Raw genomic sequence first — 24,591 nt, forward strand, 5'->3', positions numbered from 1 at the left:
GGATTAGGGTTAGGATTAGGTTCAGGATTAGGATTGTGGTTAGGGTCAGGGGAAGGGTCCGGGGTAAGTGCCCAGGGGGTATTTGCCCTAGATCCGGGTGAGGTATATCCAGCTTGGAACATACTTCGACTTTTACTTTAATGCCTGCATATAGACATGGGTTAAACAAGGGAATTTGACTGTTGGACTCCTCCTCTTGATCCTCCTAGGTTTTATAAAATTCGAGTCGCGTAAAGGGGACAAGGTTTTGTATTCAGGCATCCATTTGCCACTTTGCAGAGTGGATGCAGTAAGAATAGAGTGTGACTTACAAAACACGTCATTTGCATGAATTAATTTTGTATTATAGCTTTGCTGACAGATCTAGAGACCTGGCAAAAAGTTTTCTGTAAGACATTCTTTGTGTTGATATTCTATCTGGACAAATAGGCATTTTGTGTACCATAAGCATGTCTTCAGCTATTACACTATATAATCATAATATTCATTGGTGTGTTCTTTCATTTCCGATTAGCATTATCAGGTTACACGCACAGCCTCCCCGGGGTAAAGTTCAGCGGCATTGATTATATCCAAAATAAAATTGACAATGGCGACTCTTTTGATGAATTGATGTAAATAAAACATTTGGCAAAGTAGGCATGGTAGAGAGAATTTCATTCAATGACTTTCTATAACAAAACGCGTAATCATCATTCTCCGTGTTATCTCTAATACCCTGCAACACGTTGTGCTCATTCAATACAATAAGTGTTCGTTCAATACTCATACCATGTTTGAATGGAGCATTCCATTCAGTACTATACCAATAAACTGAAGCAATAGAGCATGAAACTACTGTTCATCAATCTTCAAGGAACACCGTCGGTGAAGCTGGTTGACGGACCCTATCACCTGGACGGCCTACTAGTCACCGGATCAGACAACTATGTCTGCTTTGATGGATTTACCAACGCAACTGCAAAGCTAGTCTGTGAGGAGCTCGGCTTTCCAGCGGCAAAGGAGTTCTCTGGTCAGATTTTGACCAGTAATCATACAGCAGCAGGGAGGAGGGTTGAACGCCTATCGTGTTCGAACGGTGACTACAGAATTTGACAATGAAATTAATACTCGTAGTACTCGGTCTCGATGCGTACTCGAGTGTACAATACCTCACTGAAAGATCACGATTATTTCGATTAAAATCACATGGTAAATTCATCACTCAATATTTGCCGAATAGTGCAATCTATTTTCATTGTCATAACTTGATTTCTTTTATTACATGGGTCATTTCTTGCTGACTCTTAGTAACATCGTGAGTTCTGGAACCTGACTGACATAAACGTTGATAACTACTTAATGAATCAGTGTTTAGCAGCCACGATATTCACGTCGATTTGTGTCAATCAGTCGCCCCCCAAAACAAACAAACAAACAAACAAACAAACAAACAAACAAACAAACAAACAAAACAAAACAAAACAAATCAAAACAAACCAGAACAAAACAAAAACTCAAGAATTTCATTGATTTGAATAAATACGCAGTACCCACCGCATGCTATAAGTAATAAAACCAGCACTAACTGGCGGGCGGAAGCTCAGTGGTCAAGTGGATAAGACGCCTGTACGGTGATCAGAACGTCGTAACTTCAAATCCTGCCCAAGTATGTATGCCCATGATTTCTTTCGTGGCTACTTCTAAAAACTGATTAATTCCGTGCAATTATTTACGTCAATGTACATTATAGGGCAATAGCACATTTGTCAATCAGTTGCAATAAAAACAACTCTACGCAAGAATTTCATTACTTTGAATAAATCGTGAGCTCTAAATTAAGAAACTATTGCATAGCTCAATTGTCCTCGATACCAATGTACAGGATCTCTACGTTTGGATGAATGCTTATCGACAACTACCGAGTGTTCTTCAAACAGAGCTGTTAGGCTCAAATGCCGAGGTAAGACATACCGTATACAGAATCCATGAATTATGCGTATACACTCTTTACATGTGAACACACTTTTGGCTCGTATTTTGAAAAAGAAATCGAAAAGATCGAAAAAAAAGAATCACAATATTCATGACTTTCAAAGGATTACGTCCGGAGATTCGAGTTGTAGGGTACCATTGGCACTCGAAGTTGATGCTGCAAGATATTGGAAGGAAAAGATAGAGACACAATTTTCAGAGTTACTGTTTGAGAAAGAAAACCTCACATGGAGATCCTTCATCTTGAATCCTCCTTGAAATGTTTTAAAGTCTCCATGTTTGTATGAATATATATTTGGTTTATGGAATTGATATAATTGTATAATGATCGGTAGTGTTACATATTATATTGTTGAAATCGGCGCATTATTTTCACGGATGTCATCTGTCTTATATGTTCTTACAATTGTGATTTGTAAGTTTCGATGTTTACCTGGAGTTATCTAAATAATTGACCTGGTTATGTATGTTATATAATTCCTTGAATAAGGAAATGATTCCACCCCCCCCCCAAAAAAAAATGTAAATATATATATTTCGCAATATAATCAAACACGTTTACGTACACATATCATGAGCTTGATTTTGTTTAAACTGTGAGAAAAAACCCTTATCATTATGCCAGTATGCAGTTACAAAATCCCCTTTGTTGGATGATTCCCTGTTCCTTAAATTGAATATGCTCTTTATTTCCATTGACTGTATGTTTTCTATCTCTATTTTAATCATGTAAAGTTATTGACACCTGCATGAAAAATGATAAGGATGATATTATATAAGCCGCACTTGCTGGTTTTCATCATCATATTTTGAAACTGCGTAGAACCCGGATTTCTCGGATGCTACAAGGATAACGAGCAAGCATTTCAGGCCGTTTCTAACTTTGGATTTGGCGTTCATTCGGACGAAGAGTGTATATCTACCTGTTATGAAAACTCCGTAAATAATGGCGTTGCTGTCATGCACCAAGAGGGATGCATATGTTTCCAGTCGGAAGTGTATACAAACGTCCTTTCTGGCGGAAGCTTTTCCCACAATTGGACTTGTCCTCTCAGGACACAGCTTGAATCCGACCAATTTTATTCATTTAACCGTGAGTATCAGAAGTATTTTTTTTTTCATAGAGAGTAAAATAAATGCAGCCAAACATTAGTCAACGTAGTAGGTGTTAATTGGTCCTGATAGTTAAAATCTGTAATGCCCACATTACTTCGAAATGTTTATAACTTATCAAAAATGATATTCAGTATATATAAGTTATATATATGTATATATATATATATATATATATATATATATATATTCCGTGGCTACTGTATTTGCTACTTCTTCAATGATCATCATAAAGACGTAAATTTGTCCTCACTCATGGCATAAAATGTAGTTTGTTATTACACGTAGTTGCTTTTAATTGAAATAAGAAGTTATTCCAAAACCCCTAGTAAATAATACACGAGTCTTTTAATATTGTTGTTTTCAAGTGTTCACTGATCAATTGATTAGCACTGATGTTTTATTATCTTCGTTGATGGCACCATACATTAAGATTACAGAAACTACAAGGACTAATTATCATGTATAATATATGGGTAAGTATATTATTCATATTTATTAGTGATTCTATACATGGCTTGGAAAAATAAGATTGAGTCATACATTTTCCTTTTACGTGTAATAAAAGTGTGTGTGTGTGTGTGTGTGTGTGTGTGTGTGTGTGTGTGTGTGGGTGCTGGTCTTTCTGACCTGAGATCTGCGGGAACTTCATTGTCGCGTCGGTCCAAGGGACTAACAAGTGAATTATTATGTTGTAGGAAAAAGATATATTGTAATATATTCTCCTTGATTATTATTATGATTGCATATTAACATGGATTATATATAACTGATTATGGCAAGTTAATCCCTGCCTTCTTTATTCATTGAAAGTCTCCGTTGGGTTTTGTGATCATCCGGGGATTGTGCCTAACGGTCTTTGGGACTCGAATATCACACGCTTCGGGTCCAAGATAACTCTTGCTTGTGGCAGAGAGTTCGTCGTGAACGGGAGTGCGACAATGCAGTGTATGGGACTACCAGGGCGGTCGACCTACTTCCCTGTTTGGAACACTTCAACTCCGTCTTGCCGTGAAGCCAGAAAGGAGACCAACGGTGTGACGTGCAAATACATCCTACAGTATAATCTTGCCTAATCTCGGATAACCACAGTATTTCAAACCAATCTCTCATCAATTAGTGTGGAACAATTACAGATGATTGTAACGACATTGAATTAATACTTCCACGCCTGATGGAACAATTGAACTAAGTAACTCAAATGCGTTTGTATCATTCAAGACTTATTACTGTAGTAACTTAAAATCATACAACTCGTAATGCACAGATTCTGATACCCTAACATGTAAACCATTGGGAAATATTAGTCTTATCTCGGTCTTTTATGTTCATGAGAATGATGCGTTTTTTGAAATGCCCCTGGATATTCCCCCCCCCCTTTATTAGAAAACATACAAAAAGAGATGAAATGTATTTTTAACATTAACAAGCGATTCATGACAGATTACTACAGCGCTTTCATCACTACGTTTCAATAAGACAACATTCTAAGTCCGTGAAGTTTCTGAGTGACATTTTATGCTACGCTATGGGACGAATTCTGTTTATGTGGTTGTCACTATTTTTGTGTGTGGGCCTTTTGTTCACAGACGATGAGTGGGAAGATGTCAACGTCAGCATAAAGCCCACGCAAAGTATGCAAAACACGTCTAATGGTAAGCACCAAGGCTTGCAATTATATACCTCATCATATCCGCATGAACAAAATTTTTGTGTAACAACAAATGCCCTAAAGATTATGATTTATGATAATTACAATAGATGATAATAGCATGCTCATGAAGCACAATCTCGACCAGCCTCTAAGCGCTTTTGAAAAACCGTGAAAACAACAGCAAAGATGACGTCAAAGATAATGTCAATCAATATCAAAAATATATATAATATAGTTAAAGAGAAATGATCATCTTCTTCGAAATTCAGTTGTCGTTAATGTGGTATTATTTCAGTTCAGTTCAGTTCAGTTCAGTTTTTATTTCTGCATTTCAAAATCAATACAAATCAACAAATCAACAAAATACTTACATAGTCATTTACAGAGCTAATATTCGTAACGTTTGGATCATACATACATTTTTTTTTTCAAGAACGAATATTATATATAAAAGGAAGCAATAGGAAATGATAAAAATGAAATGCAGGGGACCATCATCATAAGCTAAGCTTGACGAGGAAGATGGTCCCAGGTAAAGAGATACATAAAGAAAATCTTGCCACTCACTGAGTGGGGGGTAATTGTGCGAAGGGCACAATAAAGAGATACATAAAGAAAATCTTGCCACTCACCGAGTGGGAAGTAATTGTGCGAAGGGCGTGCGGTGCAGTGCGGTGTGCATTGTGCTTGGGTGAATCTTGGTTTGTACGTTGAGTGTTATTTTGTGTATCAGTGTGATGAGGTGAATGTTACTTCAGTTAAGGCCGTGAACTCATTGTTAAGGGTGTTTGTTGACCAGGTGGTATGAATATTTATGTATCAAAAGTATACTGGATTATGAGGGTGTTTTTTAGTTCTCGTTTGAAAATGTTCAACGACGTACATTGTTTTAAATTAGGGAGTAAAGAATTCCAAATATCTGGTCCATTATGTTTTAATGATTTTTGAGCTAAAATGATTCTGGGGTTTTCGAGATGGTAATCGGACGACTGACGTGTTGCATATGAATGAACGGTGGAATTTGGAGTGAAGAAGCCATCAAAAATTTTTGGAAGACCATTAAATGTATATTTATACATAAAAACAGCAGTTTGAAAGGTTTCAATGTTTTTAGTTGACGAAATAGGGGATTGGATGGGGATAAGTATCGGGAATTGGTAATTAAACGTACAGCACGTTTTTGGAGAGTAAGAATTGGATTAATTTTAGTTGAGCCACAGTTTCCCCAAACGATATTGCAGTATGTGATATGTGGTAAGATCAATGCATTATATAAAATAGTCAGGGAATTTTGAGAAATGAAGTTTTTCAGTCGATATAAAATTCCTACAGTTCTTGAGACAGACGTGTGGATATTATGAATGTGATCGTTCCAAGTTAAACTCGAGTCAATTGTGATTCCTAAAAATTAGGTAGATCTTACTTCAGTTAAGGATAATCCATCAATATTAATATTATAACTGCTGTTAATGTTCTGTGAAGCAGTAGGTTTAAAACGTATAAAATTTGTTTTAGAGACATTAAGGGATAATTTATTACATAATAACCATTGGGAGACTTTGTCTATTTCCGTGTTCAGAGTATTAACCAGTGTTTCGAGGTTCTCATGGGAGTAAAAATTTGACTGCAACGGTTGATTTGAGACATGTTAGAAAACAAAGACAATCACATGAATTCAAAAAAATGCCGACTTCTCTTTTGTGAGCACTCATACACTACAAACAGTTACTGTTGTACTTTGATCACCATGCAAATAAGTCTGATATCTGACAGATACAAGAATTGTTCTGTATATGCATGTACGTATTGTCGATCTGGAAAGTGTGAAAACTGTAATATTGCACAGAAAAGTGCTGTCACAAAAAGTACAAACTGATTAGGAGATTTCCCATCAACATGTACTAGTATATACTGTCAGTATTGCATGTGCTTTGATTAAAATGCACAGGGCATAGACCGACTATTCAAGTTCTGACGTCATTTGGAGAGACAACAGTTACTGTAACTTCTTCGTCACGTGAGTTTAGTAAATGATTCAACCCATATAGCAAGTGTTTTTTTTTTTTTGTTTTTTTTTTACTGCATTTTCCCCTTCTCACTGGCAGTAATTTCGTCAAAACTATTTTGCTGCTATTGATCTACATTTTAGGGTAATCCTTTTGTTAACATGTTTTTATGGCAAAAGCGAACCACGGGTGACAATTCATGGTAAATTCGACATTATTTTATTTGAATCTAAATTCAAGGTATGAAAGTGCTACTGCTTTATTTATGATGACAAAAAAGTCTGATACTAAAATAACATTGGAATCAATAAAGCGTTTGCCCAGTTCTTCTCTTTTTTATATGAAAGTTTGTGAGTTGAGTTCATATCTAAACAATGAACACATTATAAGAAGAAAGTCACAGACAGTAAAGCAAGACAGACAGAAAGACGATGCATATTCAAAAGTCAGAATACCCATTGTCCATGAAGAAATGGCAAGTTGTAATGTGTTTTTTTTTTTTTCAACAGGGACTGAAGAAAACATATTATGTCTGGCGACTTTATCAGGTCTTCGTAGTATCGGTACTGTCATAGAACACATTTGCGTTGGTCGAACAGAAATGCATTTTCTTGAAAAAGCTCCAATCGTGAATATGGCTTACAAAAGCGATCAAGTACTTGAACGTCTGCCTATACAAAGTAAACATTTACAGAAAATTTTGTTAATCCCTTATTCGTTTACAGTTTTGGTCAGGTTTGAATGCTCTGCCGGAATGTAAATCAGGGAGTTGGGAACTGTTTTGATAAACATTTCGACTACAGTAATCACTTCAGAATCTGCTTATACGAATTTGTGTAATAATTCCCCTATGCTCTTTCCGTCAAGTGTGTGAACTTCTATGAGTACAACACTTCAAACCGGGCACGAATAATCTGATTTTCTGAAGTCTCTCATCTCATGCTATCTTAGCAGTCACTCGTCAACAGCAAAAACAATTTATTTATTTTTTTATGTTAGTATACTGCGATAATTCAGCAAAGTGAGAAATCTTGCCAGGTTACGGAGCAGAACTATTTCTCTTCATAATGATTTGATCTGATTATAAAAACAAACAAACGTAATTTCTGCCTATAGTCATCATAAAAGTGAGAAAAAAAAAAAAACTACGAGAGCAAATTCTTCCTCCATTGATTTTTAAGGTGACGATGGACTCACTAAATAATTTATCTTCCAGATACCGAACCAGATACCGAACTTTATGAGATGAGTTTTATTACTTACATCCTGGGAACCCTTCTTGGTGTTGTTTTCGCCGTGCCTGTCATACTGTCCATGATAATTGCTTGGTGGAAACATCAAAAGAAAAGGTGACTTTTTTTAATACAAACTATTATATGGGATGTAAAGTGGTAACGGGTCATCACGATTAAAGTCGCCGAGAATCGAATTTCTGATTTTGGTAATTCTGTCATTATAACGATATTTTTGTTACTTATTTCGCAAAATCTCACCACCAATTGATTACAACGGTGAACACTTAACAAACATACCTTTGAGAAGACCGGTTTAGGAAATCACAATAGGAAAATGAAGATATCAAATAGCGGGGAAAACATCTCAGCTAGAAATTGCTGTTTTACGTATCGGTGCATTCTTCTGATGATGTTTTGTAACATACTGATAATGACAATAATCAAATCTAAACTGAAAATAAAAAGAGGAAAGCTACAACTCGATGGCATTGTACTTACATCAAAACTTTCAACAAAAAGTTAAAACTTTCTTTTGTATTAAACTATACTAGCTAATTTATGGTTACGTAATAATAATGTCTCATAACTTTTTATTTTTATTTTATTTTAAGCGGTCTATAATTACATCTCCTCCAGTTTGACAGTATGCATTCACTTCTTAACGTTTTTCCTCTTTATTTTATGCGATGTAATACATATAGGCGTCCAGAGGCCTCGAGTCAGTCAAATGTCAGCTCAAGTGAAGAGCAGTCACAGCTGAATCCTCTGAACACTTCGACTCCAGGCTCAACAGACGGTGTTGTTTCGTTGCACTCTACCAGTATCGACACTTATTCAGCAGGTCGGATTTTGCCTCAACATCCAAGCAACAAATCTGGAGGCGCTATCGGTCACCGAGAGAACACGTATGAGAACTCAGCAGAGGTGATTAACGACACATAAATTCGGGTTCGCAGGTTGTGGTTTTACATGTGACAGTGTTTTACATATAATTATATATATATAATTATATCTTAAGGGGGTGAGCAGGCTTCAAAAAGGAACAGAAAGCAAGAAACCCCTCAACTTGTGTGTGTGTGTGTGTGTGTGTGTGTGTGTATGTGTGTGTGAGTGTATTTCAATTCGGAGCGTGTTGCGGGCTTTGGTATAGAGCAAATTCTTTTATCTCAGTCCATCGAGCAAACGTAGGTGATTACAGTGCACTGCACTCTCGTTATATCGAACACGGTTATGATACAATTCCGCAAAATTATCCACTATATGTTTTTTTTTTTTTTTTTTTTTGTTTATCTGTTCGTTTACAACGAAATTTCGATGTTACGAAAGAAAACTGCCGGTCCCGAGGACTTCGTTATAACGGGAGTCCGCTGTATATTTCAGTCAGCGGTACCTTTGATATTTTGATATGATCATGCTAAACTAATGCAACTAAGTGCCCCGAGATCTACGTCTATCTGACAATCTGTATCTGTAGTTGCTTTTTAGTTTTGAATGTCAACTTAGTCCACACACAAATCGTCGACATAAGTTGACTCATTGCACTCACTAGAATAGACGGTATTTTTCGGATCTCCTTTTCTCTATAACATCATTCCTGTTTGTTTTGATTTCTAATCATGTATTTTGATGATGAGGAAACATGAAAGTTTGCTGAGTAATGATATTTCCCTTTTCAGAAGCTATCCTCATATAGATATGCCTCCTGGCGATTTTTTGTGGGTTTCCTGATACAGGGTCATACGTCATTTTCAACGGACCGATCTCGTGAAACTAGAGAGAGGAGCGGGAGAGGTTCAGCATACACTAGATCATGTCCTCATGACGTCATACACCAGGGTGGTAAACACGAGTGTAATAATGAGGCAGCGGATAACACGAAAGCACTATACATGGACATGTCAGGCTCAGGGAAGAGAGGGAAGAAGAAGGTAATATTTCTTCAATCCAGGCATTTTAATAAAGAGGAAAAAGATGTTGATGAAGACGGCTACCTCCTTTCCAATGTCAGTCTGCACAGAGCTACTAGATTTCAACCTGAAGCAAGTGTCTCACCATGTGGTAAAGAAATCAGCATAGCGTCATCTATTCAGTCCAGAGGTGTAGATGACGCTAGTCAATGTGGGAAATGCCAATCGTCAATTTACCACGAAATTCCCTCAGCTTCCGAACAATCCGCGCCTATTCCAGAACCGCAGTACTGTCCTACCTACTGGAATATCGAAGGAAATGCCGAATTTGGCCCTTATGCAATGACCCGTAACGATCCTTTATATGCGGTATCTATCTATCCTAGCACGTCACGAGTGGAGCATGAGGTGGATGAACATGGCTATCTCGTTTTAGAAACAGATCCTGGTGAAAGCGTCATTGATGGTTGTGAGAGCCATAACAGCTTGTCTTCCACAAAGATAGATTTGTACGAAAACGAAATTTCCCACCAAGTTCACTTCAATTCAACAGTGTATGAGAGTATTCCTCGCGAACCAGAACTGTAAAGATGCCTTTATACTTATTTTGCAAACTGGTAAAGTAATTTCACAACAACGACGAATATACGATGTTGGTCATTCCGGATGTTCGTTATTCCATAACACGCAAATTCCCTATAAATACATGTTTGTTATTCTAAAAATTAAATTGATTTCCTTAAGTCGAAAATTTGCGGAGTAATTCAGAAGGTTCGTTGGTCTAAAAATGATATGAAATTTGGAATTTGGAAGGTTCGTTAATCCTAACAAGATTCGAATATCCGAAAATTAAATAAAATTCAGATTTCCGAAGGCTTGTTGATCATAAGGTTCGTTCGTCCGGAAATTCGTCAATCTGAAATTGAAATACAGTTCGATATTCCAAAGGTTCGTTAATCCAAAAATAATATAAGGTTTGTTAATCCGAAAATAGTAAGAATAGTAAGAAGGTGCGCACTAAGAAAATTTCTAATATATCAACTTATATTTTGGCTAAATTATCTGTGAACTATTCGTCATGGAGCGTTAGGGAATCATTTAAGCTTTATAAACCTAATTACAACCATGCAGTATAACCCGGAAGTATGAGAACAAATGACTTTTTGAAGAGAGCCTTCAAAGAGGATTCGACCTTCGTCCTTAAAACAGGTTGAATTCAAGTGAAAAGCAAAAGTAATATTTATGAACGAACGCAAAGCAAAATAATTATAACCTGTGATGTTTATCATAATCCACTGATGGAAATTATATATGAAGCATCATTGTCATCATTCAAAACCCGTTCTTTGCAATATTCGTGTTAGTGACACATTAACTCCATTTTGTGAAAACTCATATTGGTTGAGTTACTATAAGAGTGTAAGATAAACTTGATTTGTAAATACACTTAGGACTTATAGCAACAAGTGGAATCCTTGACAGGACAAATAACATTCATGTTTATACACTGTATTAATGGATGTTATTTTGGAGTGTTTTCTCGATACGCTGTAAATGTACATGATCTATCTGTATACCTCGTTGAACATACCTGTTTCCTACCATGACGTTTGTGTATGCACGATGATCAGGTGTGTTGGGTTATAATTACCGAAGTACATTGGTAAATGAATACAATCTAAAATTATAGGAACGCAAGAACCTCATCATGTTTCTAGCTTGGACTAGGACATGTCATCATTTAAATAGTCTCATTTTCCACCCTACTATTACAAATATATATATAATGCAATCTAAGGTAAATACGTCGTCAGACTTAAGTGGTATCAATGTAGACGGCACACGTATTTGCTCGTGAATTATAAAAAGGTTTTCTGGCATTTCGTTCTTCGTGCCAGGCTGGACTAAACAGATATCGCAAGTGCCTTGCTATATTTCTGAAGAAGCTCGTTTTGTGTAAAAAAAAAAAAAAAAAAAAAAAAAAAAGAGAAATGTGCTTGAGAACATTAAATGCATCATAATATTTCATAATAATGCATGGTCTTTCGGATAATTCCAATGTTTATTAATGTTTACTATATTATAAGTTATGATCATTATGGTGATTTCTGTGAAACAAGTTACAAGTTAACAAGTTACGGTGAAAGTGAGCAAGTGAGCTAACATAAGAAATACGAGAAAGCAACGAACACTATTGAGGGCTTTAGTACGTGGTTTCGATTATATCACAGTGATGGTAGATAACATGAGAATCGATAATTCTGTAACTGACAGGAAATCGATGAATTAAGACCCGCTCAGCTGCTTATTGATGATTAATGTGATGTGTAATATTATGATGTGAAAGTGTAAAAAATTGTCATTGAAGAGTTCACTGCTGAGAAGGAGAGATCCTGCGGAAGCTGGGTTTGAAAGAGTTTGATATCAAACGGCTCTGTCCTAAAAATGCATTTTAAGTAGACAAGCATAAAACAATCAAGCAAAAGGATACGATCACTCCAAAACGCCGACCCTTGAAAAGTTATACCATCTATACCGGAGCAACTGATTTGAAATAAAGAGGAATCAAATTACCATTTTATCAACCTATTTGTCGACGACTCAATATAATTCATGTGCAAGAAGTGAAATCCCGCGTTCAGAATCAAAAGATTTCAATGCTGACTAAATAGTTAATAATATATGTTCAGTGCAATGAAAGTAGATGAATAGGGAACAACTTCCTTTTAGCAGCTCCATGTTTGAGGCAAACAGTATTTATAAATTTATTAGCAGTCAAGGATATGAAAGTGAAAACAAATTTTGAGAGAGGAGTGGGCTTTCTTCTTTGCATGGACATAGGCAGCTCACGGAAGGCCGGAAATACCAACACAATACAATATGCTTGGTCGAACTTCAGTTACACTTTCACACTCATACAATTTTTGAAGAATAGTTGCGCAAGTTCATCCCGCGCTTCGACCTGATATCAACAAAAGGAGGGCAATTATCACGAGTCATTGCTAAGTTTTCACAGCGTTGGAAAAAAGTGCCCTTTGAAATAAAACCGTATGACTAATGACATACAAAGACACACACTGCAAGTAGTCTCAATATTATCTCCTACTTCCAGTCCTTGCGTGTTGAAACTGAATGATGATACTAAGTTATCAAAAGAAAACCCAAAACATTTTTACTCAAAATTACATTCCCTCCCTATAAAAGCATTACATGATCATGCACCTTAAAACATGAAACCGGATCTTGGAATTAAAAATTTGGAATGCTTTCTTAGATCACTTCAAAAAATGTTTTTCATCATTTTACTTTAGTTCTTTAAAAGCGCAATGACTTTAACCATGACACATTTGAAAAAAAGAAAGAAAACAACCAAAAAGCACCCCTGCGTTCACGCTTCAAAATGAAAAAAAAAAAATCTTATGAAATAATGAGGGCATATTAACTTTGTGCTGGATATGACCAATACACCTATTACTTATACAAACACACGCACGCATGCACACACACACACACACACACACACACACACATGCTCGACACTTATTCTTTTGTCTGATAGCCCTTTCGGGCCACGAAGATCTTGAAATTTCAAAATTTGATGGAAAGAAATAGAAATAGATACAACAATCTGTAATGAACATTAGCTGCCCGATCGAACAATCAATATAACCTGTTTGGAAATTGTGTGCTGTGTGCGTGTGCGTGTGTGTGTGTGTGTGCGTGTGTTTATCTGGTGTGAAACTGTAGGAGTGTTAATGTGTGGTTGTGTGTGTGTCTGGCACATTGCACACTGTGGTCTGCCATGTAAATCTCTCGCTGCATAGTTTTTTTTTTTATGTTGGTCTCAAATCGGTAACTGTAGAACGGACCATCTGCAGCCCTAACATTACCTTGTATCAAGATGCTAGAATAAATGGAGGTGGGGGATTTATGAGGAACAAGTAAAAACAGACTGAAATAAAATATGCTGTTCCTGAAGGGTGAGTTCCTATGACAAGAGCAACTTATTTGCAGATTTCCCACACCCCTCTTTAGATTGAGTGAGACTGCGTAGTACTATGTTTCGTGCGCAAACTCTAAATGGCACAGCGACGTTTTAGTGGAAACCCCTGAAGATTAAAAACTAAAGAGAAGCATGTTGGTTTGCCTGCATGTGAAACACGGATGACATTGAATCTGTCGTGTAATTCATAAAATCTTCTGTGATTTTGTTTATACAAATGTCTTTATGGAGAATTATTTGCTGGTGCGATACCTATTAGTCATGTCTTGAAAACATGAAAATAATATTACGAAATGAAGTCAAAATGGTTCACTATCATCAATTCTGTAGTAAGGACAGTATTCACAAACAAACAAACAAACAAACAAACAAACAAACCACGCCATTAAGTCTAATAGGGAGTCAAACAGCAATAAATACCGTCGTACCTCTGGAAACAGGAAAATATCCCGCCTCCACGAAAAAGACAAAATAAAACAAAATAACAACAACAACAGCAAAAGGAGGGGTGGGGACAAAGAATAAAACGTAAGAAACCAAGAGGAGGACCCCATCTATCGACAAAAGAGCGTACAGCTCCTGCTGGGTTCCTTCATTAACGGGAAAGGGGAGGGGGCATTACTAATTCTAGTCGTTTGCTGGCATTTAACCCATTGATTGTCGAAGCGGATACACAGCAGGGGCTGTGGGACGGGACGTTATGTAGCGTGTGTGTGTGTGTGTGTGTGAAGGGGAGGGATTGAATCAAGGGTCAATGCACGCACCTACCTACTTTGATTGGAATAATTGCGAGGCAGAACACTCGAACGTAATGTTTTTTATGCGTTTTTTATGTCTTTTTAAAGTGTGCTTATGACGGAACCCCCCCCCCCACACACACACACACACATGAATTTCACTTGAATTCCCCTTCCTGTTCAAGTCAACTTGGATGGCAAGAGTGCAAACAAACAGAAAAACGGAAATTTCAACACAATACATGTACCTGGGCTCACAAAAAGAAAGTTGCGAAGTTTTGAAGTTTCTTATGTTTTCAAAGAGTGACGTAATACAATGTGTGAAAAAAATCAGGTGATGGCGCCATTTAGCTCACAAGTCCTCCACTTGTCATGGCTTGTACACAGATTTTTTCTAAATCAACATTAATTTGGATTTGAATAAGTTCACATTAGAGAAGATGTAGGCCTATCTACCTTATTCAGTTTTACGTTCAGAATTGTAGTGATTTAGGCCAGCCGACTCGAAGCCTAATTCCGATTACGAGACCATCGATAAAATTACCACAGAAAAGAACAACAACAGAGGTCAGATTTCAAACATTAGAAATACATATACCGGGTCTTTCAAATAGAGCTAATAGGAGAGCAAAGAGTAAATGCACACATTTCAGACCTGGCAATGACGAATGAAAAGTAAGATTTTGTTTCGCAACTGTGTACGCTGTATTCATTTGATATTATACCTTGTTTCGTTTTGTTTTTTGTTTTTCTTTTCGCGTTGTTTGGAACGCGATCTCGCCAAAAACATTCTGATCTGTGTTTTGACGCAGTATATGCAGATGTTGTTGTTTTGATTCTTAAGAAGAAAACAAACCGTCTGTATTCACTGATAAGATAACTATAGTTCCCCCCCCCCCGTAATCTTAACCTCCTCATCCCCTTTCGTGGTTTTACGTTCATCCAAGATGCCATATCATAGATTCACGAAACTCTTAATAACGTGCAGTCTTTGACATCAGGCAGTAGATGTTGTTTTATAGTTATCTTTGCTATGATTACACAGTTCTTTTTCTTTTACGACGACTACAAGATAATCTCATTCAAATTTCGCATGATTCAGGGCTATATAGCACCACCGCCACCTATCAGTAATATTGGACTTCTCACCAACAGTGTCAACTTTGTTTGCATTCGCGGGCATGGGGAAACGACAGTTAAGTTTGAAGAAAGAACAGGAAAATATAATCTTGATTGGAATGACTGGTGTGGCCGATGTTGGCAACATTCTCTAGAAGCGACAGAGAGAAGTTCACTAAGAAGGAGAAACAGCATTAGTCATGGTTGAAAAAGCAGGCAAGTATAATATTTTGTTAGTTTTGTAAGTTGCACATTAAACATTGTATGCGTTATCCGCAATGATAGCTCTGCAATGTTTGCATCGTTTATCGTGCTTGGCTTGTACCGGCACTTTATGGTCACAGGAGACCAAACAGGTCTGTACGATGCGTGTGCTTGTGAAATGAAGATAATTTCTCGCAGACGACAGAGCGAATTTTTAAATATAGACGTAAAAAGTGACGTAATTCATACTGCACGAATAGTTCGTCAGTGTTCGTGGGAGTGAGACATTTATGATTCAGCCAAATGAAGGAATCCGCCATTGCAACCCATAATATGGGGTAATGTTGATAACTCTTCACTGTAGAACTTGTTAGACTACTGCTGCAATTCTTCAGAATAATCTGCGACTGCTATTTGACAACTAAAAGACTTCTATTGCATTTTTTGCTCTTATAATTGATATGCGTATAGGAACAGTCACACTGTTTAGAAATGGTGATTGCTCTCTGAAGTTTTCTGTTCTGTGATTAGTCAGATGAAACGTAAATAAAAGATAAATCTTGAGAAAGTCACTTTTATTTTACTTTCTTTCTTTCTTTATTTATTTTTAGTTGGAAAAATACAATAACTACTACGACTGCTAAAGGTACTCCTACTCATTGCTAGATAATGCATATTATGAATATAGATATTTGTTATTGCTATAAGTATGACAATGATATCAGTATTAAAGTGATAATCATGGGCGCCATTTATATCTGTTCTCATTCACTAACAGAATTCGTCTTCAAAGAAGGGTTTCACGTCACCCCAGAAGTTCAAGCAGCTTACGATGAACACGGATTTATCATTGTCAGGTTGGAAAAAAAAAACTTTCACTGTGTTAAACTGAACCCCTTATATAATGAGCTTCTATGTGAGCTTATATACTTCTATACCAACATATTTACTCTCACTCTGCATAGATTATGGGGAATCATCTTTAATTTTTCGGAGGCAGTGGCCGGCTGCCTTACCCCTCCTCAAAAGAGGGGAAGAACAGGTTTTGACACTCTCAATTTACCTTGATATGATTGTTGTCATAACTCTGACTACCAGTACTTAGCGCACGTACACATGACATATTGTCAAGGTTCCACATTTTGTATGCAAATCACTGCTACTTACACGAACACAATGTGTACTTTAACCTCACATGTACAACGTAAATAGAATGTCGCCCTTTGGACTGGAATAAACGACTGCAGGCTCGTGTCATGTGATAATCGGAGGGGGCGTGTACCGCACTCTGTACCAACACCATCCTCATCTGGTCTTTATATCACAATGTTGATGCTAATATGAACAAATCACCATACGAGGGTTAAAATAATGTTATCGGAGGGTTTTTACTAGCCTTTGTTAAAGAAGACCTCACTGAATCCCCTAAGGGTCAAACCCCACAGAGAGAAGCAACCCCCAGCGCTATAAAATGTTTTTTGCTTGTCACCGGAGTATCACAACCAATAAGCAAAGTTCTGTTCGAAGAAGCTCACACGCTAAATATTTTACACGACTCGGCGACGCAGGGCAAATTTGACCATTCCATTGTTCGAAGTAATTGACTGAATTATTCAGTGACATTCAGTGACTCCAACGCTCTTGTATTAACGCCCCTGTTTGAGTCGTGATGTGAAATCCATGGGGAGTCATTTTCAAACATTTTTTTTTCTGTAAGTCCATCGTCAGGTAGAACAAAATGAAATATTTCCATTGATATCAGTACTCTTTACATTATAAGGAATATTTTTGAAGATTTGATGAAAAGTATCACTTAGTTGTTATCTTATAATATCCTTTGTTTCTCATTTAATTGCAAATATCTCATATTGACAAAAACGGAATTCCCTCGTTTTGCAACCAAACTCTTCATAGGAGCATACATCGTAAGAGATCAAAGACTATCTCATCTTTACCGTCAAGCGTACCCCTGCAGTCTTGTACACTGATGGGTAATGCCACTGATCTGTTATAAGACGTATCTGGATACCTCATTGACCCATTCACTCTGAACCAACAAGTGAAGCCTCTGTGCCGCCATGTTGCCAGACTTGCACACGTTTTCCAGCACGCAGAGACTGTCATCTAAATAATGTGATGTTGTGAGTTCCAGCACAATGTGTAGCTAGGCCTATATGCGATGTGCGTGGTGAGATGGCGGCGCGGTGGCTTCAAAGCGATCGACCTACGAGATATCCAGATCTTTCCTGTAGAGATCAGTGGGTATAATACCGATGATTACTGACTGTAAGCAAATGGTAAAGTCTCAGTGCTGTATCATACGCACTGCAAAGACTGACCAGAGCGGGTTGATAGATCAACCCGCTCTGGGACTGACGAGAGGGCGCCACACAGCGACGCGCTTCATCAAGAGCAATCACTACGGGAATAACTCGTCATCACAGAAATATCAAGTCATTGACTGCGTGGTCCCAAAATACCTAAATGTAACCCCATGTTTAGGATCATATTATAATGTTTGTTTGCAATTATCGTTTGCACTCACACATTACTTTATGGACAACCTTATGATAGATTTTTGAAGCTTCATTAATATTGCCCAATTTTCATGAGTGCAGCATAAAGGACATCTCCATTTCATGAATAAGCATGGAACTTTAAAAAAATATCCACATCTTTTCATCCTCTACCCATCATTAAACATGCAAGCCCCGTCTTCAACCAAGTCTATGGTCTTGCATATACGTTCATGATGCCTGATCGAGGTAAAATTGGTATTTACCGCATTCATTCGAGCTGAAAGATTATCCTTCGTTCTCTTAATACTGAGTGTGAAACTTGTTGCACGTAATATGCTTGCTGCCTTCAACGTTAATTATCTTTGTTTGGCATGAGATTAATCTAGCCTTTGAAATCATTTCTGTTTAATTTAGAACAACATTCATGTAAACGCATTCAATGTTAGTGCAATCTGTAGAGTCAGTACGGAGGATGAAAAAACAACAACTACTAAACAGAAACAATGTTAGGCGTTAGCTGAGGTTGTGAACTTTTCTGGCCCCTGGTCCACAGGTCACTGCTCAGTGCAGCTGAGATGTCGAAGCTGCGGCGAACCCTAGAAAATGATGAAGGGATAATGAAACACTCGTATCCCGTGAACGACGGCCACGGCAGGGAAACTCGCATGGTGCTCTGGAGTCACCCCGGCAACGACATCACGGGCATGATCGCCAGGTCACAGAAAGTCGCTGGAGTCAACGAGAAGGTAGACCAGCCTTGAATCCTTGTCGCCTGATTTTTCCCGCCCAAGTGTTTCATGTTCGTCACATCTCTTAAACATAACAAATCCAGTGATACTTTGCATTGGTTCTTTTTCTATTGTAGTTTCTTCACATTATTTTCATTATTTCTTTTTTTCTTTGGCTTCTTCTTTCATTCTCTTTTTCTTCTTCATTCTTGGTCACTCAGTGTGTATCACATGGGCACACACACAAATCTTATGTAAATTAAGAAAAATCACAGGTAATTTTTTTTCTTCAAATTTATTTGAAGTCTATTCACAATTAACATGAAGGATACTAAAATGCGGCCGATACCGAAGACAATTAAGGCCTGTGCTATATTATCCAGTTTCGATATTTTAGATCTATCAGGAGCAAGTTGACGTTTGTAGTGTTCAATTTTTACCCAGCTGTTGGGAGGGGAAATATACCACTACCATACCAAGATGATTATGAAAGAGCCAAAGACGGGTGGACGTTTTGTCTGGCACCAAGACTACGGGTGAGCATATTTCCCCTTTATATTCATTCATATTCTCTCTAAGGTGACTGATCTGAAAAAGAAACCATATCAATATCTTGCAAGGATAGCAACTTTCTTTTAATCAAAAAGTCTCTTTTGCTGCCTGCCAAGGGGTGTTCAATCCCCTTTCTGAAAAAGGGGGGGGGGAACAGAGCATACACCCTATATGTTTTACTGTATAAATAAATAGCAATAATTTGTAAACGGTGTCAACCAGGTAACTTCACCAAATATACGAATAAATATTAATGGATACATGAAACGAAAGAAAAAAAAAAGAGATACAATGAACATGATAATGATATGATCACGTTCTGAACCTTGCCTTACACTTATCAATAACACATACGATCTCATAATATTTCAAAATCAAACATAAAATGTGACGAAATGCGCCTCAACCGATCTGAATATTGCATCTGTGTAGGATTGACAGATTTTGTAATAGCTCTTTTAGCATATGACCGGACAGATATAAGGAATGATACCAGTTTGTTGAGCGAATCATAATTATTACCTGCCCATTTATTGTTACATGCTGATGTTCCATATGTCATATTCTTCTTTTCTTCATGTAATTTGTATTTTTGACATGTTTTTATCTCTCATTTTTTCTTTCCTTTCCCCTTGTCTCTTCTCTTTCGTGCTTAAAAACCTTGTAGAAAGTGCGTCACAAATGTAATGTATTATGATTATGATTATGATTATGATTATGATTATAATCATTATTATTACTATTATTATAATAATTATTATCATCATAATTATTATCACAATAATAATAATAATACTAAAAATAATAACAATAATAACACTGAAAATAATAATAAAAAGATAATAGTAATAATGATATTAGTGATGATGATGATGATGATGATATGACTACTGTTCGAAGGTACTGGTATAAAAATGGCTGCCTCTTTCCCGATATGATGAGCTCTACATTCATTGCAGTGGACAAATGCGACAAAGGAAACGGCTGCTTACAGGTAAGACGGTTGACACCATGACGATTTGTGTATAGTAACATTGCGTTGCTTTGTGTTGTGTTTTGTATAATGTAAGAGTGCATATGTGTCTTTTTTATCTTGTAAAGTTGTATGATGATACTTGTATATTAATGACTCAGAGACGATTCGTCTGGGTGACGAACAATAAGCTATTTATAAATATTTGATAGAACCTCTAAAGTATGTGCGATATGATACTTTCCTTTTATCCGCACTGGAGACTATAAGAGTGCTTTATGATAGGTGACGTTTTACTCTAAAAGACACATTTCCATTTGTGAATAACTTAGAAGTACATTTTTTTCGACATTGTATTGGAAAGTATTATCTGCATCTGTTAAAAAAGTGAGACATGGCAATTAACTAAACTAAAGAAAAATGAAATACCCTTTCTGATAAGTCTACATCAGGGACGATACACAAATACACACACACACACACACACACACACACACACATCCAGATCCACTTCTTGTCGCAACTCGTTTAAAGGTTATTACAAAATGAGCAACAACTGGATGTGTGGAGCAGATGCAATAATGTTGACTACTTGTCGTTTTCGTCATTATTCATTATAAATATCCCCGATCATTTATATACATATTTTCCTTCAACGTGAGTGTCATGAGTAAGCAATGCCACCTAACAGGTCATACCTGGTTCCCATAAAATGGGCCGAGTCGACCACGACATAGTTGGCGGACAGACGGGAGCGAATCTGGAGCGCGTCGAGCACGCCAAGAAGAGGCTTGGACTCGCCTTCGTCGAGATGGGACCCGGCGATGCCATCTTCTTCCACTCCAACCTCCTCCACTGCAGCAGCCCGAACAGCAGCGAGCGACGTCGCTGGTCCTTCATCATCGCCTACAGTCGCAAGGACAACGACCCGGTGATCGTGCACCACCACCCGCAGTACACGCCCATGACGTTGGTAAATCCGGGAAGGGTTTCAATATGAACAATTTGCTCATGGGTACCTGGAACGAAAAAATTGAGATTTACAATATATTTCATGAACGGGATATAAATATATAAATATATAAATATAAGCGGAAGAAAATTTTGTGTCGCAAAAATGTTGCTCTGCTTCATTCACACTTTAAAGAATTGGGAAAATTCGAGAGTTCATTGACAAACAAACCGCAGAACAATTAGTTCATGCTTTTGTTATGTGCCACCTTGATTTTTGTAATGGATTGCTTTATGGATTGCCGGTCAAACAGATGCAGAGATTACAATCAATCCAAAACTCTGCTGCACGAGTAGTATCCAAAATCAAGAAACATGAACAAATTTCACCAGTTTTAAGAAGCTTACACTGGCTTCCAGTGAAAAATCGGATTCAGTTTATTAAGATACTGTTATTAGCATTTGAATGTTTCTATATGTTTGCTCCACATTATTTAAGGGAGCTACTTTAAATCTACACACCAGAGAGGAACCTTCGCTCAAAAAGTAAAGATTTATTTGTTATTCTAAACAGAAGAACCAAATTTTACGGAGAACGAACATTTGTTTTTAATGCCCCTACCTTATGAAATAATTTACCTCAGAAATTAAGACAAATCACTGATATAAATAGATTCAAGTCTGCTTTGAAAACGCATTTGTTTACAGCGTAAGCAAACATGAATCTCGGTACCATCACTGTAATTGGAATTGTATGTTTTTGTATTATCTTTTCATTTTTTGAGCGCATGGGACATTATCATTTTGTGTTATGCGCTATATAAGCAATGTCATGTATTATTTTTTATTATCATTATTATCATTATTATTATTATTGTTGTTATTGTTATTATTATTGTTATTATTATTATTACTATTACTATTATTATTATAATGGGGTCTTGCTGCTATGCTTTGAGCTTATTTATACTTCTACAACGGGTCCATTATCATGTAAGTTTATCAATAATGAGGTTTAGAATGAACTAATTCATAAATCAAAGTTATTGACATTATCGTTACAATATTAATTGTCATTATGTTTCCCTTTTGCTCTTCTCATCATTTTCGCTCTTACACCCTGTTGTAACTACAATAGTATCTATAAATTACAATCGTTAGCATTCCTTCCTTGTTCTTATCACTAGATTGTCAGTTGCGATGTTATGAGGAAAATATTCACACAGTGTCAAATAAACTGATCAATCATATTTCCCACTGAGGGATGTGAACACTTTCGCCGAAATATCGATTTAAGTTGGACAAGCGAGATAATAAATGCAAATAATCCACTTCTGTTTTTGCATGTTTACATCAGTGTATATATCACCTTGTTAGCATCGTCAGAAAAGACAGTTCTTTTATTTTCTTCATTAACATCTACCAAGTTGACATCAGAAAAACTAATTGAACAATATGTACTTAAGTTTTTCCAGTATAATATGAACGAGATTAAAGTTGATTTTCCAAACTATGTACTCAGTACGTAATACCATGGAATGTTCATGTCATGTGCTGGCGAACAATATGCTGGACCTGAATACACTTTATTCACCTTGGGTTCAGAGACAGCGTAAATAAAAGAAAAGTTAGACAATCTATTCAAAAGTTTGAAACTCCCATGTGCCGTCCTCTTAAAGACGACAACTTCAAAGTAACTTGTGACAGTATGATGTCACACTAGAGCAAGGATTGTCAGGACATCTATACAAAAATTCAAATGTTTTTTTCTTCCTTAAGAATATTATAACTTTCCTTCAGCTGAGACATGTTAAAACTTATATCATTATACAACCTTCTCCATGACAGATAATGTTTACATTAAAAAGTTGTGTTTCTTTTCTTCTTCATACCTTATGACATGTTATGAGGATGAGTGACTACAGTAAAAAGAGAACCAATCCTGATTAGCTTTATAACTGTTTTAAGTAGGCGATGTTGGAAGAATCACATCCTTGGTATTACACAATTCGTATGACTGCGGTGAAGCTTCCTTCTGTTTATCAATGAAGATTAACGATCACATCTTCTCACATCCAGGTACCAGACAGTGCTATCATGGAGTGTTCGGACGTGCCGGATTTGGCGGGAAAAGATTTCATGGATCCGAAAAGTGACAAGACGGTTAGATATAAGGACGGCGACGAAAACAGTGACATTAAGAGACTCAAAACGGAGCACAAGGCATGATACTGTTGAAAAGATATAAGTGAATTGTTTAGTTCAATAAGGAAAAATGAAGATTTATATGGATATGGATTTATATGGATATGACTTTTTATAGTTTAACGATTAAAAAAAAGTGCAGAAAAGACCGCCCGTTTGTAATGGGTTGCAGACCAAACCAGATGAAAACCTTGCTCAAATTGTAGACGTGTAACATCAACAACTGAACACAAATGACTCGACTCAATTGATTCGTTAACGTATGACATGTACCTGTATATTTTTATGTATTAAAAAAAAGATGTTTAAAATGAAGGAAAATAATGTGCACCACCGATAAATTAACTGAAAAGATGCAACGGCTTGCAGAAATCAGGACTTCAAAGTCCCCGGGAAATAGTAGACTGACGTTATTTCGAAGAGAACTTGAGTCAGAAACTGTTTTCAGGTATAGAAAACGTAAATGAAGACTTTTCAAATTTGCTTCTTTTGCTTCTGCCAAGGATCAGTCCATTAATTGAGTAATTGTAGTGTTTCCAGTATGTGTTCTGTTTTGTTTGTTTATTTTGTTTGCTGGTTTGTTTGTTGTTGTTGTTTTTATTCTTTTGCTGTTAAAAAGACTCTCACTCTTGTCTGAAATTAACATTAATAGGCGGATTTGAGAACCAAAACTGACGAACTCGGTGAACTCGGTGTATTGTAAGAGTTCAT

The 24,591-nt window shown here is 36.8% G+C and overlaps 2 protein-coding genes across 2 annotated transcripts; both read left to right on the forward strand.

Annotated features, from left to right (window-relative positions):
* The first annotated feature begins 1,911 nt into the window (after positions 1-1,911).
* Positions 1,912-10,477, forward strand: LOC140240913 (uncharacterized). The gene is made up of 8 exons (XM_072320688.1): positions 1,912-1,942; positions 2,798-3,067; positions 3,901-4,122; positions 4,677-4,742; positions 6,690-6,758; positions 7,964-8,096; positions 8,684-8,906; positions 9,716-10,477. The coding sequence occupies exons 2-8, from the start codon at positions 2,935-2,937 to the stop codon at positions 10,475-10,477; spliced, it is 1,608 nt and encodes a 535-aa protein (XP_072176789.1). The 5' UTR covers positions 1,912-1,942; positions 2,798-2,934.
* Positions 10,478-15,948: 5,471 nt separating this feature from the next.
* On the forward strand, positions 15,949-23,904 carry LOC140240563 (L-proline trans-4-hydroxylase-like). Its single transcript, XM_072320326.1, has 7 exons — positions 15,949-15,964; positions 16,731-16,809; positions 19,025-19,217; positions 19,644-19,735; positions 20,652-20,745; positions 21,416-21,697; positions 23,755-23,904. The coding sequence occupies exons 1-7, from the start codon at positions 15,949-15,951 to the stop codon at positions 23,902-23,904; spliced, it is 906 nt and encodes a 301-aa protein (XP_072176427.1).
* The last annotated feature ends 687 nt before the right edge of the window (positions 23,905-24,591 follow it).

Source organism: Diadema setosum, chromosome 17 (genome assembly GCF_964275005.1).
Source record: "Diadema setosum chromosome 17, eeDiaSeto1, whole genome shotgun sequence".
Taxonomy (NCBI): Eukaryota; Metazoa; Echinodermata; class Echinoidea; order Diadematoida; family Diadematidae; genus Diadema; species Diadema setosum.

Excerpts from the sequence above, each read along its gene's own strand:
- LOC140240913 (XM_072320688.1), top strand. The coding sequence starts at position 2,935 with ATGCACCAAGAGGGATGCATATGTTTCCAGTCGGAAGTGTATACAAAC. Across the intron at positions 4,743-6,689 it reads TATGCAAAACACGTCTAATG|GGCATAGACCGACTATTCAA; the intron begins GTAAGCACCAAG and ends TAAAATGCACAG. Across the intron at positions 8,097-8,683 it reads TGGAAACATCAAAAGAAAAG|GCGTCCAGAGGCCTCGAGTC; the intron begins GTGACTTTTTTT and ends TAATACATATAG.
- LOC140240563 (XM_072320326.1), top strand. Across the intron at positions 16,810-19,024 it reads CACGGATTTATCATTGTCAG|GTCACTGCTCAGTGCAGCTG; the intron begins GTTGGAAAAAAA and ends CCTGGTCCACAG. Across the intron at positions 19,736-20,651 it reads GTCTGGCACCAAGACTACGG|GTACTGGTATAAAAATGGCT; the intron begins GTGAGCATATTT and ends TACTGTTCGAAG.